Raw genomic sequence first — 19096 nt, 5'->3', positions numbered from 1 at the left:
TTCTTCAGAACTGTCCACTACCTGCTACCATCTCTTATGGTTAATGTTAGTTTTTTTTTTCTCTCTGAAACAATTCCTTGGGAATAATACATGATGAAATATTATATAGAAAACCAGAGTGAAGAAGGTAATTTCAGCAATGTAATCTTTGCTGATTCAAAATTCTTGTCTTCCAATTTCAGATAGAAAGACTTCCATATAAAATTACATGATGTAATAAATGATTCTTAAAAAGTATAGAATTTGTTATAATTTTTAAGGAAATTCATAATTTAAAATGTTTTCCAAGGAAATGTTCACAAATACGAAACCTGCGAAAGTGAATAAAATATACAGATATGTTACTGTATATTTCATTTGGCAGAAGATTTTAAATAGGTACTAGTACGTGCAGATAGAGAAGACTGCGTCCAGATATGGAGAGTAGCTGCGAATTTATATTGAATAAGCAGTCGTAGATAGCTGATAAGGGGGTGGTCCTCCAGCTTGGGGATTGGACGAAGGGCTAACAACCCCTTGTTACGAAACCCCAACGTAATTAGTTGGAAGACCTGAGGGAAAAAGACATTTGGAGAGGTCGAGATGTAGATGGGAGGATAATATAAAATAGATTTGACGGAGGTAGGACATGATAGTAGAGACTGGATTAATCTTGCTCAGGATAGGAACCGATGGCGGGCTTATGTGAGGTTGTCAGTGAACCTCCGGGTTCCTTAAAAGTTATTTGTAAGTAAATAAATAATCAGTTCGTGTTTTATATAATTTTTTGTAGATATTGTATAACCATATCACTAATTTCACAGTCTTATCTATCATATGAAATTTTCATGAATGCTTGATAGCAGTAAGCAATTTTTTCCCCTTACAGCTGCGAACACGAACGTCATTGCTGCAGTCCCTGACGGACGAGCTTAGGGAGAAATCGAGAGATTTCTTAGGAGGTACGGAGTCACCACAGTCAGCCCCCGACACACCGAAATCAGATGGAGGCAGCAGTGGTGCTGGTAACCGTTTCATCGATACAGTACGTAAAGCCCTGATAGCACGAGTACGAAGTGTGAGCGTGGACAACAACCTGGTAAACAGCACAAGTAGTGGACAGACTTTCAAGAAGCCAGTTTCAACACAGCCACCTGTACAACCAGCCATACCTGAAACAGCAACTCCTTCAGTGAGTATATCATCACTCTACCGTACAAGTTGCTCTTAGGAGTTGTAAAGAAGTTACGTTTTGGGTTCTCCATCAAAATTGTTTCTGAATAGTAAAGTTTATATATATATAGAGTGAACCGCAAGTAATGTCATTATCTTAATTCATTTTTTCTACTATTCCTTTATTGTACTGTTTACATTTGTTTTTAAATCTTTTGTATTGCCCCTACCATTATATATTGTCCTTCAAGAATTTCGGTATTCTTTAGTTGTAAGTCATTACCTGTGTTATATTTTAATTATTGTAATTGTTCCTGAATCATGTATGTAACTTGTAACTGTAAATCATTGGTTGTAATATCTCTTTATTACTCTTAACTGTTTCATTGTTCATGAATTAAGCATTAATTTGAAAGTGAAAGTGAAACTTTGTTTTATTAATCTACTATTGATTATCTTTTTAAGATCGTGATTTACTCTGAAACGGTTAGACATTCTTGTATAGGCCTACCTTTTATATTGATTATTCCTCAAACATCTCATTAATCTTTAACAAGAGCCATTCTTTCACTAATGTGCATGCTTCTACATAATTCATGTTAATTGTAACTGTGACCACTATTTTATGTTATCACTTTACTATTGTTTATTGGTTATAAAATATGTATTTTGATGCCAAATATAACCCTAATATACCTCAGGGTGAAATAGGGTTTATTAAATTGGATAATAAAAATAAAAGTAATGTCATTAACAGAGAGGGTTTGGAATTGAACGGGTTACATCAGTTGCTTGTCTATGCGGATGACGTGAATATGTTAGGAGAAAATCCACAAACGATTAGGGAAAACACGGGAATTTTACAAGTAAATCCCGAAAAGACAAAGTATATGATTATGTCTCGTGACCAGAATATTGTACGAAATGGAAATATAAAAATTGGAAATTTATCTTTTGAAGAGGTGGAGAAGTTCAAATATCTGGGAGCAACAGTAACAAATATAAATGATACTCGGGAGGAAATTAAACACAGAATAAATATGGGAAATGCCTGTTATTATTCGGTTGAGAAACTTTTATCATCCAGTTTGCTGTCGAAAAATCTGAAAGTTAGAATTTATAAAACAGTTATATTACCGGTTGTTCTGTATGATTGTGAAACTTAGACTCTCACTTTGAGAGAGGAACATAGGTTAAGGGTGTTTGAGAATAAGGTGCTTAGGAAAATATTTGGGGCTAAGAGGGATGAAGTTACAGGAGAATGGAGAAAGTTATACAACACAGAACTGCACGCATTGTATTCTTCACCTGACATAATTAGGAACATTAAATCCAGACGTTTGAGATGGGCAGGGCATGTAGCACGTATGGGCGAATCCAGAAATGCATATAGAGTGTTAGTTGGGAGGCCGGAGGGAAAAGACCTTTAGGGAGGCCGAGACGTAGATGGGAAGATAATATTAAAATGGATTTGAGGGAGGTGGGATATGATGATAGAGAATGGATTAATTTTGCTCAGGATAGGGACCAGTGGCGGGCTTATGTGAGGGCGGCAATGAACCTCTGGGTTCCTTAAAAGCCAGTAAGTAAGTAAGTAATGTCATTAATTTCAAGAGGTTATTCTTTATGATATTTTAAACAAAATGGTTTAATACAATTGTGCTCTGTTTTGCTTCCTTTTTGAAAAAAAAAAAATTATTTTATATGAAACATTTCATAGTGTATTTTGGGAAAGCTACTCAATTCCCTAATATGTTCAGCCAATTTGACAAAGCAGTGTATTGTAATAATAAATGATTGAAAGAATTTTAATCTTGTCCCTTAAATGTGAAGAAATTTGATCTGAACTAATGAAACATTTTAAAATTCCTTTTCCGAACAAAAAGTTACATTTGTTCAGATCAAATTTCTGCACATTGATGGAATTTTAGTTTGTCCTTTAAATCAGTTATTATTATATTACCTTGCTCTGTTAAATTGACTGGCTTTCAATGGCTTTCCCAAAACACGCTATAAAAATGTTTCATATAAAACAATTTTTATCTCGAAAAGGAAGCAAAAACGAACAAAATTGTATTAAACTTTTGTGTTTGAAATATCTCAAAGAATATTCCCCCTAAAATTAATGACATTACTTACAGTTCACCCTAGTGGAAACACTAGTAATGCCCCACTTCGATTATTGTGATTTTCTACTGACTGACCTCAATGTCAACCAGTCGCAAAAATTACAACATGTTCATAATTCTTGTGTTTGCTTCGTCTGCGATGTCTGTCGCGCTGACCACATTACCCCATCCTTCCAAACTCTAAACTGGCTAGGCTTAACAAACGTAGAAATTTTCATTCTCTTGTTCTTCTTTTCCAAGTCCTTCACACTTCTACAACTACCTACCTTGCCTCCCGTTTCAGTTACCTGTCATCATATCATAATCTCTTCACACGCACACAAAATAGCCGCATACTAGCCATATCAACACATAAGACATTATCGTATTCATCATCATACACAATCTCGCTCTCGCACTTGTGGAATACCCTACCCAGTGACATCAGAGACTGTCGGAATTTAGTAGCGTTCAAAAGCAAACTTATTAAGCATTTTCTTACTGCGTAGAGTAGGTTTAATTTTTACTTAATCAATAAAAGAAATGCTTCTCTCTTCTTAACTTTTACAATTAACTGTCTAGCTTTTATTAATCAGTTAATCTTTTAGTACTTTGATTTTTATTGTATTTGTAAATTTAATATTAATTGTAATTATAATTGTAATTGTATTCTTAATTTTGTAGTTGTAATCCCCTGTTAGAGGGGAAGAGAAGGCCTGATGGCCTTATCTCTACAGGTTAAATAAATAAATAAATAAAATAAATATATAATCTACAAGAAGTTATAGGCCTACTTTATAGCCGAATTTCCTTCTGACAGCAAATGAAGAATTTCATTTTCCATTGTTTTTACGTGTTTGCGACAACTAAATTTCTATTGCACGATACCGACAGTACTGTTACAGGCAAGTGGCCTGAGTTTGGGAATTATGAGGATTGTATTCGACATTATTTTCCTAAAAGTAAATGCTGGTGAAATGAGTCCGGGGTCCAGCACCGAAAGTTACCCAGCATTTGCTCATATTGGGTTGAGGGAAAACCCCGGAAAAAACCTCAACCAGGTAACTTGCCCCGACTGGGAATCGAACCCAGGCCACCTGGTTTCGTGGCCAGATGTGCTAACCATTACTCCACAGGTGTGGACCTATATATCTTAAAGGGTATCATTTCACAAAACCGTTACAATACCACTGACGAACTGAAAGATGCTGTGAGACAAGCTTCCACTCAAGTTACACCAGCAATGCTCCAAAAAATGTCGCACAGAACCTGGCGGCGTATTATCCATTGCCATGAGAATGACGGTACACAGACTGATCCTTTGGACAAGTAATGGTTCATATCTCAAGAAAACTCCTCTAAAGAACTGTTATTCATTTTATTTCTTTAAGTTTAGGGGTTTATGTTGGTTATTATAGGAGGTAACGGGACTTTGTGGCCTCCCTGTATATACTTTATATTCCGAAGTAAACTTTTATCATCAAACATTACTTATCAACACAAATTTCACAATTTGGGACACCTGGCCGAAATCCAGAATACAAAGCAGAAGTTAAATTAAAAATACAATATGATTGCAGAGAGAATACGGAACAATGATAAATTTAAAAATAAAGTACAATTTGATTTCGGAGAAACATGAGATGAAAATACATTGAAGAGTAAAGAAGTGAAGTGAAAAAAAAATTACATAGTACAGTATTATACAAGTGATTGTGTAAAATGGATAATGAATCTCTCAATACCATTAGACAAATTTTGTTAATGTCCTCATTAGAAAATTTAAGAGAAAGGAGAATGGTTTTGGTTAACTTAAATGAAGTTCCCCTAGCGCCAAAAAGAAGTCCTTTCACTTCCCATGTATTAATATTCATTTTGTATCTCTCACTGAAGTGAGGAATACATGGGTTATAAATAGACTTCTTTTCATTGTTAACGTTATTGGCTTGTTGATCATCCTTCTCAAAACGGACATTGGGGTCAAGAATGAGGCTTCTTTGATTCCGGCGATCAATGGCTATAATGTCTGCTCTTCTCGTTGACCCATTCTCAGCCAAGCAGTGCACTTCTTCGTAAACCTTTTTCCATGGCAACCACTTTTACTTTTGTTTATAACTGAAGTCCAAGACTAATTAATATCCAAAATTATTTACTTTTTATTACTTTGTTTACATTTTCCGAATATACAAAATAAACTTTAATTAAATTTTGAAATGAAATTAAACAATTGAGTAAGGGACAATTAATTGTATATCAATATACATTTGTATATTGCGACATTGAGAAAACCAGAGTAATTTTACGCACATTTCGGAAGTTTTTTGTGTTTTTAACATAGATTTTCACAGTGACAGTACTTAGTGTACCTAATCGTAACAATTAACTCTTGATGTTTTTTAGAGTGGAAGATCTTTATCAAAGAGCAGCGGGGGAGGAAAGAAAAGCACACCATCATCGCCAGTGTCCAGTCCAGACATGCAGAGTCATCGAACAGCCAGGTGAGGCTCCTTCTTAAGTAGATAAAGTCTTTTATAAATGCTCAATGTCGTGACAACTACTGCGTACATTCAGTAGACATATGTATGTATTTATTCACACTGCAATGGGTATATACCCGGTGGCAGTGGTAACTAATTACACTCAATAATGACAATAATAAACTTATTAATTAAAAATACAATCAATAATAATACTAATAATTAATACTAACAATAATTTATAATGATGATGATGATGATGATGATGATGATGATAGGGAATATCCTAAATTAAATGAAGCATGATCACTTAAAATAACATTTAAAATAAATCTAATTTGTACCTTAAACCTAGGTTCGAACTAAAACCCACGAGTATGATAAGTTCATATCTGCACAAGTACCTTTCAACAATTACACTCATTTCACTGTCAACTCACTCACTGCACTGGAACTACGACACATTTCACTGATTCTATCCTGATTTCACTAACACTTCAAAAACATTTCACTGTTCAAATACTTTGCACTGCCACTATAAACTATAAAGCTTCTCTGACAGGAACACGTTTCACTTACACAACACACTTCACTGACACAACATAATTCTTCACTGATACAACACTTCAATAACAAAACATCATTTACACCCTTTAAACACTGCGTATAATTACCGTCTATTAGTAAAGTCCTTAAGCCTATTTTTAAATACGTTTTTGGTTGTTGGTAAATCCTTTAGTAAGTCTGCAGGTAAAGCATTCCAGTCCCTGATAGTACGATTGAGAAAAGAAAACTTTCCAGTGTCCATCCTCTGTCTTCTTTCCCTCGCGACGCGACTATCAAAACTCAGTATGTTTTAATGTTCAGTTTTGAATGAAATTAACAGAATAATGATTAAATGAAATAAAAACTGAAATAATATGTGTTTAAAGCGAAAAATAAGAATGTTCAAAATACTACCTATTTTATATACAGTAGGCCTACACTTTCAATAGACAATTGTTGTTGATCACTCTCAAGGACGAAAAATCTTGTTCACTTGTAGAGTCAACCCCATCATCCTCATCCTCCGTCCACTCAAGCACTGTCTCGTCAAAGTTTTCATCACTAACACAACTTTTTGTAAAGGGCCTTATGTAGAATCCATTGCGAGAACAGAGAAAAACAGTCCAGTTACACAGATGCGCGGTCTACAAGACTGCTAGCAGTATACTACTGTATGTGTAATATCTCCAGTACTACACGAAATGATTGAATACCACTAAGTGAATGTGCCACCAGCTTCCCACCAGGAAGTACACAATCGTTCACATTCATAAAGTGGTGGGAACTGGCTCATTTCCACATTAAAAATTTTGGAATGGTCTCAGAGACCGCACCTCTGTGCTTGAGGGTTAAGAATGCGGTCTATGATTGGGAATTAAACCATGAGGAAGGTCCGAGAATAGTCTCTCCCTAGGTGATGTTCAAATGGTGTGAGACTCAAAGAAATGGAAAGATATCTAGTTTACCTCATATTGTATATCTTGCCACACATAATGAATTCCAGTTTCTAGAGTTTGAGAACCTTATTAATAAACTTTTACTTTTATAATTCCTTGCCTTTTTTTTTTTCTTTATAAAAAAGTTGGTTGTAAGAACAATTATAACTGTAACTTGTAGCTCAATGTGATATTGAAATAAAACATTTTCAGAATTAGATTTAAAAAAAAGTTAAAAGGAAATTTTAAACCAATGAAAAGAAATTAATTATTACAAAAAAAGTTGTATAAGATGAAGATGTCCAAAGGAAATAGGCAATTGAAAATACTAAACAGATACGAAGATGGATAAGGGGTAAATTAATAGGAAATGGAAAACTGAGCTTAAGCCTGTAATTTATAAATATTCCATCACAAGATACAGTACCACAGTCTACTATATACAGTCACGAAGCTTGGGATGATTTTTTGCCAACGAGTTGCATGTCTTGCGATAGTTGCTAGCCGCTTGGAGTGCTGTGAGCACTAGGAACAATAGACTGTGTCACTGCCATCATGATGTAATACAGGCCGTAAGGCAGGCCATGTGACTCGCTTAACCTGATCATGAAGGGCGGCATTTCAACCATATAAATTAATTGTAATGCATAAAGAGTAACATATATTTCTCTATAATGTAGTGTAATTGCATTAATAAAATTTAAAACAATGATTAGGGGACACTTCAGACATAATTCCTTGCGAATTAAGGTGTAATATTATTTTTGGTGTGAAAATTATGTTGTTCGTATGTGTAATACCTACCTTTATTTCGATTAAATATTGCGAAATTCTTGTACATTCATTTATGCACTATTTAATAATTTTCAGTTGCACCGCACGAATATTTAGATATGTTTAAATTATAGGTTATGTTTACTGTACCAGTTGCCCCTTTGTGTCTAATTTATTGGTCTCCAATGCCCTGTCACTACGTATGTATGTTATGTCATATGGATATTATAGGTTATGTTTACTATATTTAACTTATATTCCTATATTCGCAATTATACATTATAATTAAACATAATGTCATGTATGACACCTGTCACATTCTATTTGTCTGTATTTTAATACTGCAATTGAGTACTGAATTATTGTATTTATCTACTACCTAAGAGACAAAGTAACACAATCGTATGTACACTAATTTCATAGGAGTGGCATGGTAAATTTTCTGTCTACAATTAAGGAAGGTAGATGTATAAATTAAAATCACAATATAAATTCGTTTTTATTGAACCTCAAAATAGTTTCCATTCTAAACTTGAAATGTTGACGCGAACAGATTATGTTAACATGTAAAATTCTCTTCACATTAAAATAACACAGTTTTGTAATTATTTCTGCAACATATTATGCAACAAGAAGTAAACTGAACTTATGGGCAAATTACACTAAATAAAGCTTAGCAATGGTAAGCTATAAAATTATAATATAATATTTCACTGAGCTCCATACACTGAAATAGAAAACCCGAACAAACATTACTGCCTGGTCTAGATCGAAAAAGTATTGACTGTGCCGTATTTCGAATTTTTGTGAAAAGCTATGTAAACTGTGAAATGTTCGTTATCGGTTGTAATAACTGTAAATGGCTAAAATACAATAATTTGAGTAATAATATGGGACAAGGAGACGTAGTACTATAAATTATAAGAAAAATAGGTTATAGTTATCCTTCTTCTGAAAGATCCAGGAAGGTGAGTTTATAGAATATAATATATATTTTATGAAAATAATATATAAACCTTATGTATTTCATATTTCAATAGTGGAAGGAAGGTGTTAATTTTTTCAAAAGAACACGATATCGAAAGTACAATACATTTTATCATCTGCTAGGGAAAGTCTGTGATGAGGCGATAGTAGCGATCCTGGTAGTGAGCAACTATCTATGGATGCATATTTCAACTGTCTATGTTTGCATATTTAGTAAGTATTAAGCTTCGTGACTATATATAGTATACTGTGACAGTACTGTGTAAAATGTACACAATGCGAGACAATCTGTTATGGAACACAACTGATCCTTACCAATGCATGCTGTGTAGTACCGATAAGTGGTCTGTGGCACAGGTTCATCTAGCTATATGTATTTCTGTGCATTAACAGACAAAAATTCTGTAGGTACTTTCATTTTGTGCCATTTTTTAAAATTAAGTAAATTATTACGAAAAGAAACTGACGCACATGTATATTATACTTATTGGGCATTTCAGACCAGCATTGTCAGAGAGTGATGACTCATCGCTGAACAGTGTGGACTTGGATGCTGCTGTTTATGTGGATAGCGACACTGGCTTGGAAAGCATGTCCAGTGCAGAAACACCTCACAAGGCCTGCAGCCTCTGCCTGGACACCGGAGAGGCAGGTGGAAGACAAACTGAAGCACTGAGACAAGAAGTAACACGTCTGAAATGCGACAAACTTGACTTGCTTCGCCAGAATGTGGTGAGTAAATGGATCTGAATAGAGGCAAATTTTAGGTCGTATACTTTCCTTTGCTTTTCAACTTCAAAAACTGCTGAAATCAAAGAAATATATATTACATTTAACTATACAGAAGTTCAGCAAGAAAATAGTCATCAATGAATTAAACGCTTACATGAGCACAGAATTACAGAGGTCTGCTGTAATCTGCTACATCTCAGAAGCTTATGCAGGGGGGAGGGGGTTTACCGGGTTTGAAAATCTCCCCCCCCCCTTTTTGAACTTAAAAAAGCCATATTTAGATTTTAGTATTTTTTCTCCATAATCGTAATATTGATAAATATACTGCTTTAACATAATAATAATAATAATAATAATAATAATAATAATAATAATAATACACAAAATTTAAAATGCCAATAATGTAAATTGTAAACAATTTTAATAATGACAAAATTCTGCATATGTCACTGTTACCCCTTAATGAGAATTTCCACTGCATGTTCAGTAGTAAAATGCTTTTTTATTTATGCAATTGGTTCAATTTCATTTAGAAATTATGTAAAATAATACGGTACATAAACTGCAAAATATTTATCACCTTTGCAATAGACCAGTACTGTATATAAAAAATATTCAATGTATTGAAATGTTTAGGTTTCAGAAGGAAACAAAATTTCAGGAGATTTTCAGTGACTCTCCAGAAAAATTCTTTCTCTTCGTGTATTCTTTTTTTTTTTTATCGGGTTATTTTACGACGCTGTATCAACATCTAGGTTATTTAGCGTCTGAATGAAATGAAGGTGATAATGGCGGTGAAATGAGTCCGGGGTCCAGCACCGAAAGTTACCCAGCATTTGCTCATATTGGGTTGAGGGAAAACCCCGGAAAAAACCTCAATCAGGTAACTTGCCCCAACCGGGATTCGAACCCGGGCCACCTGCTTTTGCTGCCAGACGTGCTGACCGTTACTCCACAGGTGTGGACTCATGTATTCTTATATTTACGAGGGTTGTAAATAAAGTAGTGGCTACATAGACAGTACGAACATATTATTGAACTGACATGAAAAATACATTTACATCCCTTCATTATAATCAATCACCATGTGTTCCTGTATCTTTTGCCAAATTTGTGGTAATCGTTGAATTCCGTTAGCAAGGATGTTTCTGTTGATCTCTCTGATGGACTGCTCTACTGCATGAAGCACTGATGCAATATCTGGAAACCTCTTGCCTCTAAGTGGTTCTTCCAACCGTGGAAACAAGTCGTAGTGACAAGGACCCATGTCAGGGCAATACGGAGGATGTTCCAATACTTCACGATCCCATCTCTGTAGCAATTCAGCATTATCATGCAAGATGAAAGGTGGATTGTCTCTCAGGAAATGTGTCCACTGCATAGCTGGAATAGTATCGTATGAACAACGAATCTCAAACTCTGCAAAAAATGGACATAAAGGGTTTCTGCACCAAGCGATTCAATTACTTTTGGTGAATTTTTTTGCCCTCAAATTTGTAAATTCCACTGTGGATAGGGTACTTTGGTAAGTCGTAATTTTACTTACAATAACGAGTATTTGAATATATTTCGAATTTCTTTTATATTCCTGCTCATAGGTGGAGTTATGGGGGGGGGGATGTGGGGCACTACCCCCCAAACTTGGCCGAACTCTTTTTTTTTTTTTTTTTTCTATTAATGTTAGAAAATATTGAATTTAAAAAAATTTTTCTAGCTTTCTGTGCTTAAATTGACGAATTAATGTCTTCAGACCATGTGTCTGGACTATAATATTTATTTTAAACTAGCTGAAAGTACCCGGCGTTGCCTGGGTTTTCCTTTCTGCTTCTATTTTTAATTAAACTGGTTATTAAATTTTCGGAAATCTCGGAAACCTAAATATACACAACCAAAACGAATTGTCTTTACTAAGCTTTCCTCGCCCAAAAAGATGATTCTTTACTTAACGTCACTTACATGAATTAATGAACTCCTTAGCCAAAAGCCTGCCAGGGTTAACTCAATTTAAAACAGTTGTAAATCAGGCACCGAAAAGAAAACATTTCATCATGTGCCTGACGTTAAACTGTTGTTTTAAATTTATTTATTTATTTATTTGTTTTTATTTATTTGTTTATTTATTTATTTTATTTATTTATTCTGGTGTAGTTAAGGCCATTAGGCCTTCTCTTCCGCACCACCAGAAATACAAATAAAGTAATAGAAAAATCAAACTGTAAACAAAGTAAAACCCAACGAAAATATAATTCCTTCGCCTCTTTCTGATCAGTTTCAGCATTGAATCAATATATACATATACAATTTAATTTATATTGGAAGATTTTTTTTTACCTCTTGAACGCTGTACATCCACTTATATCATACCCAGTTTTTTTTTAATATAACTTGAAACTATATCTCATAAATTCAGAACATATTAGGCCTATATTAATTCTAATTTTACACACAGAATACAGATACAATATAAACTCGCAATAAGTCATTTTTAACATAAAGACTAATATTCTGAGAAACGTATAGGCCTACCGGTATTTTAGAAATTAAGAGATTTTTATTTCCACAATGCTTAACATACTAAATTTGCAACGTGAACAACAATATTTTGAGAATTAATACAATGTTATTTTCAGTAGGCTTATGTACAGTCACATACCACATTAGCAACATGACAAAAGTATCATTGAATTGCTTATTGATATGTATAAAATCTTTTTTTTTTTCACTTCTTGTATAAAATATAGTTGAGGATGTGAGAAACACGCAGTTTTTAAGTTAATGTCTGCAACTTTGAGCAACTGTCCTTGAGCTTCATTTTAATATGGCCATTACAAATGCTTGTGGCATTGAAATTGCAGTTGAATGAGTATCCTAGCAATACGTGGAATAAAAACATCTCCTTTTATTTTTGCAGTTAATATTGCCAATTCTATTACGTTTCGTATGAGTTTTTCACACCAATTCTTATTCGTGCATAATTTTGGTGGGTCAATATTTCGCAATAGTACTATAATGATTATTCAATATTAAGTAAATTATGTGATAGCAATCCTTGTAGTTTCAAAGAATTCTAGAATTCAGTTGTATAAAACAGTTTGCTCACTATCTACAAAACTGCATCGAGGAATTCATAATACGGTCCTGGACTGCGTAAAGATACTTATTGTATGAATTATCTAGTTTTAGCCTTCATGATCTGTAACAACAATGTAATTTAATTTCGTGTTAAAATTTCCATGGCCTCGTGAAAGTCGATGTTGAATATAACAGACAATAATAAAAAACAATTGACTGTAGAAGATTTTGCGTTTTAATATTATACATGAAGATTTGATCTATTTATTTTTATTTTTTATAATTTTAATGAATTTAACTTCCATTTGCACAATTTTAATGTAGCCTATGTTCTTCTCCTGGTTATGAAGATTAAATGTGCAAACTTTGGCACATATCAGTCAAAGTGTGTAGATTTGTATAGAGAACATACACACACACACACACACACACACACACACACACACACACACACATACATACATACATACATACATACATACATACATACCCACATTCAATTTTATATATTAAGATTTCTGAATGTATAAAAATTTCTACACCATTTGAGGAATGGAAGCACTGTAATGTTTTTTGTATCAGCGTGTACTGATGTGTTAAAACGCTGCAGGTATTCAAGCAGCCACTTGGAGAAATATGAATAACATACTGCACAACAATGCAGAAAAAAGAAAAGTGATCCTGGTATAATGTGTAAACATAAAGACGAGTTTAAAATAAATAAAATTATTAGAATTTACATTTCATAATGATATCTTGTTTTTTTAAATAAACAGGTAAAGTAAATGTAAAATTGGTTCACTGCTGTGGAGTAATGGTTAGCACATCTGGCCATGAAACGAGCAGGCCCAGGTTCAAATCCTGGTTGGGACAAGTTACTTGGTTGGGGTTTTTCCACAACCAATTGAAGCAGAATTGCTGGGTAATTTTCGTGTTGGACCTCGGACTCATTTCGCCATCATTAATTCACATATCATCCATAATAGCCTTGGTTAAGTTCACGGTGCAGCGTGCTGTACTTGTACAAGAGCGCGGTTGTTCTTTTACAGAATAGGAGTGGTAAGCACAATAAGCCTCAGGCTGCAGTGCAATCCTTCAGAACCCTCCTCGTGGAAGAGGGAAAAAAAGCGAAATTGTCTGTATATTTTGTTACAATTTTACTTTATTTTACAATACCTTTATTAAATGATCATATTCCGATATACTGATATACTGTACCAAAGTCAAGCTATAACGGGGGAGGAGATAAATGATGTATCCCATAATCTCGTTATATCGATCACAACGCGATAACACGCTAGAAATTCCACTTCACATATCATCTCTGTATTCCTAATCTTTCACTGTTGCTACCTCTCGTCACTGGAACTCTCTGCCACCTGATGTCAAGGGCTGCTGAACATTGAAATCTTTCAAAGCCAAGTTAGAAAGTTATCTTATGACGAGTTGCCATACTAACTTACTATTATGACAAGTGTTGTATTGCATGTTTCCACGTATTCACATTTTTTTTATGTTCTAGTGATGGCTTGTTTTATATTTTTGTTTTCATATTTTCCGATAATGGTATATCTATAATGTGATAAGTTGAGCTATATATAATCAGAATTTTCCTTACTGTATGTACTTAAAAATATTGTATTCATTGTACGCTTTGTACTGCACTATTTTATTACTACTATTATTATTATTATTATTATTATTATTATTACCATTCTTATTTTATCATTATTATTATTATTATTATTATTATTATTATTATTATCAATAATTGTCTTATTTTTTTATACCGGTACTTTGTATGTCTCATTTATTTTGACCTGCTGTTCACATTTTATTATGCTTTTTTTCTTTCTTTCTGTATGTTATTTATTATGTCTGATTTCTACTTACTTGTTGTTTACATTTTATTATTATTATCTTATTGAGTTTTGTGTGTAAAATTGTAGTGTACTTTATAAATTTCTAGTGTTTTTTGTAACGAAGTTTTACTCCTGGTTGAGTGTTAGAGAATGCCGTATGGCCTTAACCCTGCCAGGTTAAATAAATCATTATTATTATTATTATTATTATTATTATTATCGTTATTATATCGGGATCCTATGGTTTTGCTTTGCCCTCCCCAAGGAAATGGTTCTCTCTCCGCCTATGTTCCTGCTGGATGAGGAATTGTTTAATATTAACTACTTGATACTGATGATGATTCACAAAGCTCATTTCTTCTACTCTTTCGTGGGACTCGGCTAATATCACGTATATTTCTAGAATGTGCTTATCAAAGTATTCGATATTCTTTTCAAATGTGCATCCTCTTTTAAGACATATAAATTTGAAGATTTTCAATTTACCTACTTGATCTTTCTTTCCTTTTTTTTTTAAATTTTACAGAATTGCCAACGGGACATCAAACGATTGAGAGAAAAGGAGCTACAGTTGCAGTCAGATCTAGCAGCAGCTTCCAAAGAGATTCTGCGCCTCAGAGAGCTACTTAAGGATTACAGCAGTGGAGGCGAGAGTTCACCTGTGTAGATCAATGAGATCAATCCTTGTCTCCTATCAATCTGTTCTCCTAATATCTAAAATATTAAACCAGCTGACTATATAACGGGATTCTAACAGGAGGCCCAATATTAATGAAATAGCTTACAATATTATCTCCTGTGTCATCACAATAGCGATAGCAAATTGGGACATTTTAATCGACAATCTTTCCTCGTCTCAGATTTAAAATTGAGAAAATTGTAGTTCAGGACCTTTGAAGGATACGAAATTATCTGTGCTATTGTGTATCACGAGAGAAATTTCTGTTACGAAGTTTTTGAACATCTCCAATATTCATCTCTTGTCAGCTGGAACTATTTTGTGTGTATGTGTTGTTGTGTGTATGTGTAATTATATTTAAGAAAGAAGTTGGAATGTTGCTAAGTGTGTTGCATTCAATTACAGATTCTTGCTGTCGCAGTGTATGATGAGAGATAATAGTACTTGTAAAGAATATTGTGAGATCTCATATTGTAAGATGATATAATTGTTTTAAAGCTTTCTCTTATGTACAAACTGCGTCCTGCTTGTTTGTAGTTGAATGCCATTCTTAGTGAAGGTTAGCTACAGAATGAATGATTAAGTTGCATCACTTGCTTCAGTGTTAAGTCTCTGTGGGTAGAGGTTCATCATCTTGGTTTGTTAAGAACAGCCAAGTTGTATTCTTGAGGAATTGTCATATTCACAGATAAACTTTGTTAGTTATTTTCCCCCATTCATAAAAAGTTGTTTGATTGTTGTCAACACTGTGTTAAATTAAGATTAACTTCTGTGGTATACCTTATTGTGAACATGTTTTAATTAGTTGCCATTTATAACTGTTTCTGTGCTGTGAATGGTCAGTTCTTTAAGCAGAGACAGAAGTCAACACAAGCATAATTGCAGTTGGGGGAACATGATAGGTAGACTAGGTCACGAAAAGAATTATTGTACCTGTAATGGAATGAGTTTTATCTACCACAGGTCAGATAGAAAGGTTAGAATGTGATTGCTGTGGCTGGCAACATTTAGAAGATGTAAATTATATTGTTGAGTATAATGGGAAAAAGTCATATAAACTATGGCTTCGAAATGCATTTCTCCTGTAATGGTCCTGTTACAGTTAGATTATCTTGGTTACGTGACATAGAACATGAGTTTGTTCATTTTCACAGTTAAATTGAAATCTAAAGGCTTCAGACAACTATGCCAAAGTTAACGTTTAGCAAATTACTTATATAGGTTACCTAAAAAATGTACGCAGTGTAAAAGAGAAAAAAATGCACGTCTAACGCCAAAAATGTGTTTTAGTGGGTGAACTACAAGAGGGTTAAAATTCCATCCATTCATGTCCACTTCAGGACTCCCTGATGAGCATATCAGAACATGAAAAACGGAGATCAAGGGCTTGTGAAGCAATTATTTGAGGAGAAGGAGAAGAAGAACACGAGTGAAATGATGTGGTAAAAAAGTGCCAGCTGTGATCATTCAGGAAGTTTGTTTTCTTTCACTTTTAATTCTCATTATCCTTTAACTTGTAGGAAAAATGTATCCTCAGTAGTTCACAAATGCCCATATTGTTTATACAGTAGGTATTTCTTATTTATCTTACACAAGTCACTGAATGTTAACCAACTTACGCGTGAACAGTATGGCCCTCAATTCTCCATAGTTGATAATGTGTTATGGTAATACATCACAGATTGGATTGACGAGTTGGCACTAAACTAGCTGCTGGAGAGACACATTACAGGATGGATGGAGACTAAGAACAATCATACAAATAGATGATGTTATACATCCATGTCTACCAGTGATTTAAAAAAAAAAAACTGTGTACCAAAGCTAACATTCCTCGAGTCAGCACAACGTAGAATTATATAATAATGATAATAATATATACACAATCTCGCTTATCGTGTGTAAATAATAGAATTATTAACCAGAGTGAGAAATGAGTTCAGTCCTTAAGAAGGTTGACATTTTAACGTGTACCAAAAATTGTACAAAATTAAACATTGAAACCTGAAAAAAAAAAATGTAAATTAAATAGAACATCAATATTAAGAAAAGAGCATATAAATGATAAGAAAAATTAAGGAAATTATATTTATTGTTACAGAATTCTGGTAAAAGTTTTGCTTTTAGTTTACATGCTTAACGAGCTCTTTTCATATAAATATATGTTATTCTTTTCTCTCCTAATTTCATGACGTGCTAAGTGAGCAATAATGAAAGGATTGAAATAATTGCTTGTTGAATCTATTTAATTTAGGGCAACAGAAATACAGTAAAAACTCTTCGATTGACAAATAGGAGAGAGAAAATGGTATTGATTGCACTGTTCACTTTCTCTGTCTAAATTAACACACAGTTTTACGGAACGGAATGAGTGGTAAACTGACGTGTAATACTGATTAAACTTTCAACTTCTTTACCGTGTTAATATTTAGGATTTACCCCTTCCTTGTCTAGTTTCGAAGTCTTGTGCTTCATTGTCCAAAGCTTAGTCATGTAATGTTTAATTTGCATTTGAAATATTTTATTCGCCTCTATTTTGAATTTTAGGAAGAAAACAGTTTGACATTAAAAAGACAACTTTCTGGTTTTAAACAAAAATTCTCAGTTCAAAGTTAAACTCACCTTGGTGTCTCAATAATTCCCTGAGTCCCTATAGTTATATTTACTGAGAGATATTTGAGCCATTAACAATGAGATTTTCAAATCATCTCTTCCAACATCACGGAAACTAACACCAGTCTTAGAATACAGAAAGTATTTGAAAATAAACAATTATGATTTGGTATCCCATTCAACCAGGAACTATCGTGAGACCACTAAATATTGTACACTGAATTTCTTACTTGGAAGGTTGAAAATTATACAAATTTTTCGTACTTTTAATAGCAGCGAAGTTTTAAAGTAACGATATGTATGAAGTTACGCCAATCTTAACAGTATACAGTGTAATCGTGTCTATAACTATAAATTAATATCATTGTTGCTCTAAGATAAATATTTTCATAATTATTTTCTATTCCTTGTTAATTATGACATCAATAGCTTCATAAAATTGAAAAGGAAAGTAATGTGAGACATTTTGGTATCACTTTCAAGAAATAGTATCCGAACTTACATTCGTTTAATTCAGTTTTGACATGATACTGCAGATTTTTTTGTATAGAATATTTGCATATTAAATAATTGTCGGCCATTCTGGAGTCTCATTGAAACACTCTTTAAGAAAAGTACTCTCGCAATTTAGAAGAGAAAAAAGAGGTTATATTTTATGAATGATGTTTCATCAGTTTTAAGTCCTTGAAATTTTATGAAGGGTTGAAACATGTCTGCATTTTCTCATTCATATAGTGTAATTTAAAAGTAACTACTTGGCTTAGTTTAATTGTAAATTGCACATGTAAATAAGAAAGATTAAATTATGTAGTAATGTTGCACGTTGGTATTATTATTATTATTATTATTATTATTATTATTATTATCATGCCTTTCTACCATGTACACTTTACAGTGTCAATTACTTGGGAAATGATAACGTAGCAATTTTTTTTTTCCTTGTATGGAGGAGGAACCCGAAGATTTACACTGCAGCCCGAGGCTTATTGGGCTTACCACTCCTATTCTTCTGAATGATTGGGTAGCTAGCTGGCTTTATGACAAAAATTGAAAACTCTTTCGCCCACTTGCCTGTTACGCACAGAAAAACCGTAGGCCTATTTATGAGCATAAAATGTCATATGAACAGTGAACACAATGTCATATGAACACAATCAAA

The 19096-nt window shown here is 33.5% G+C and overlaps 1 protein-coding gene across 3 annotated transcripts in view; it reads left to right on the top strand.

The window, feature by feature from the left end:
- RapGAP1 (Rap GTPase activating protein 1) overlaps positions 1-18758 on the top strand; it is a 1064866-nt gene extending 1046108 nt beyond the window's left edge. For all 3 annotated transcript variants that reach the window (XM_069826681.1, XM_069826683.1, XM_069826682.1), the window contains 4 exons: positions 869-1171; positions 5661-5758; positions 9480-9711; positions 15172-18758. In XM_069826681.1, the coding sequence (XP_069682782.1) occupies positions 869-1171; positions 5661-5758; positions 9480-9711; positions 15172-15312 (774 nt within the window). In that variant the 3' untranslated portion in view covers positions 15313-18758. The remainder of the gene's footprint in view (positions 1-868; positions 1172-5660; positions 5759-9479; positions 9712-15171) is intronic.
- Positions 18759-19096: the final 338 nt, after the last annotated feature.

This window comes from Periplaneta americana, chromosome 5 (assembly GCF_040183065.1).
Source record: "Periplaneta americana isolate PAMFEO1 chromosome 5, P.americana_PAMFEO1_priV1, whole genome shotgun sequence".
In the NCBI taxonomy this organism is placed as follows: Eukaryota; Metazoa; Arthropoda; class Insecta; order Blattodea; family Blattidae; genus Periplaneta; species Periplaneta americana.
This window is presented reverse-complemented; position numbering and strand designations above follow the sequence as displayed.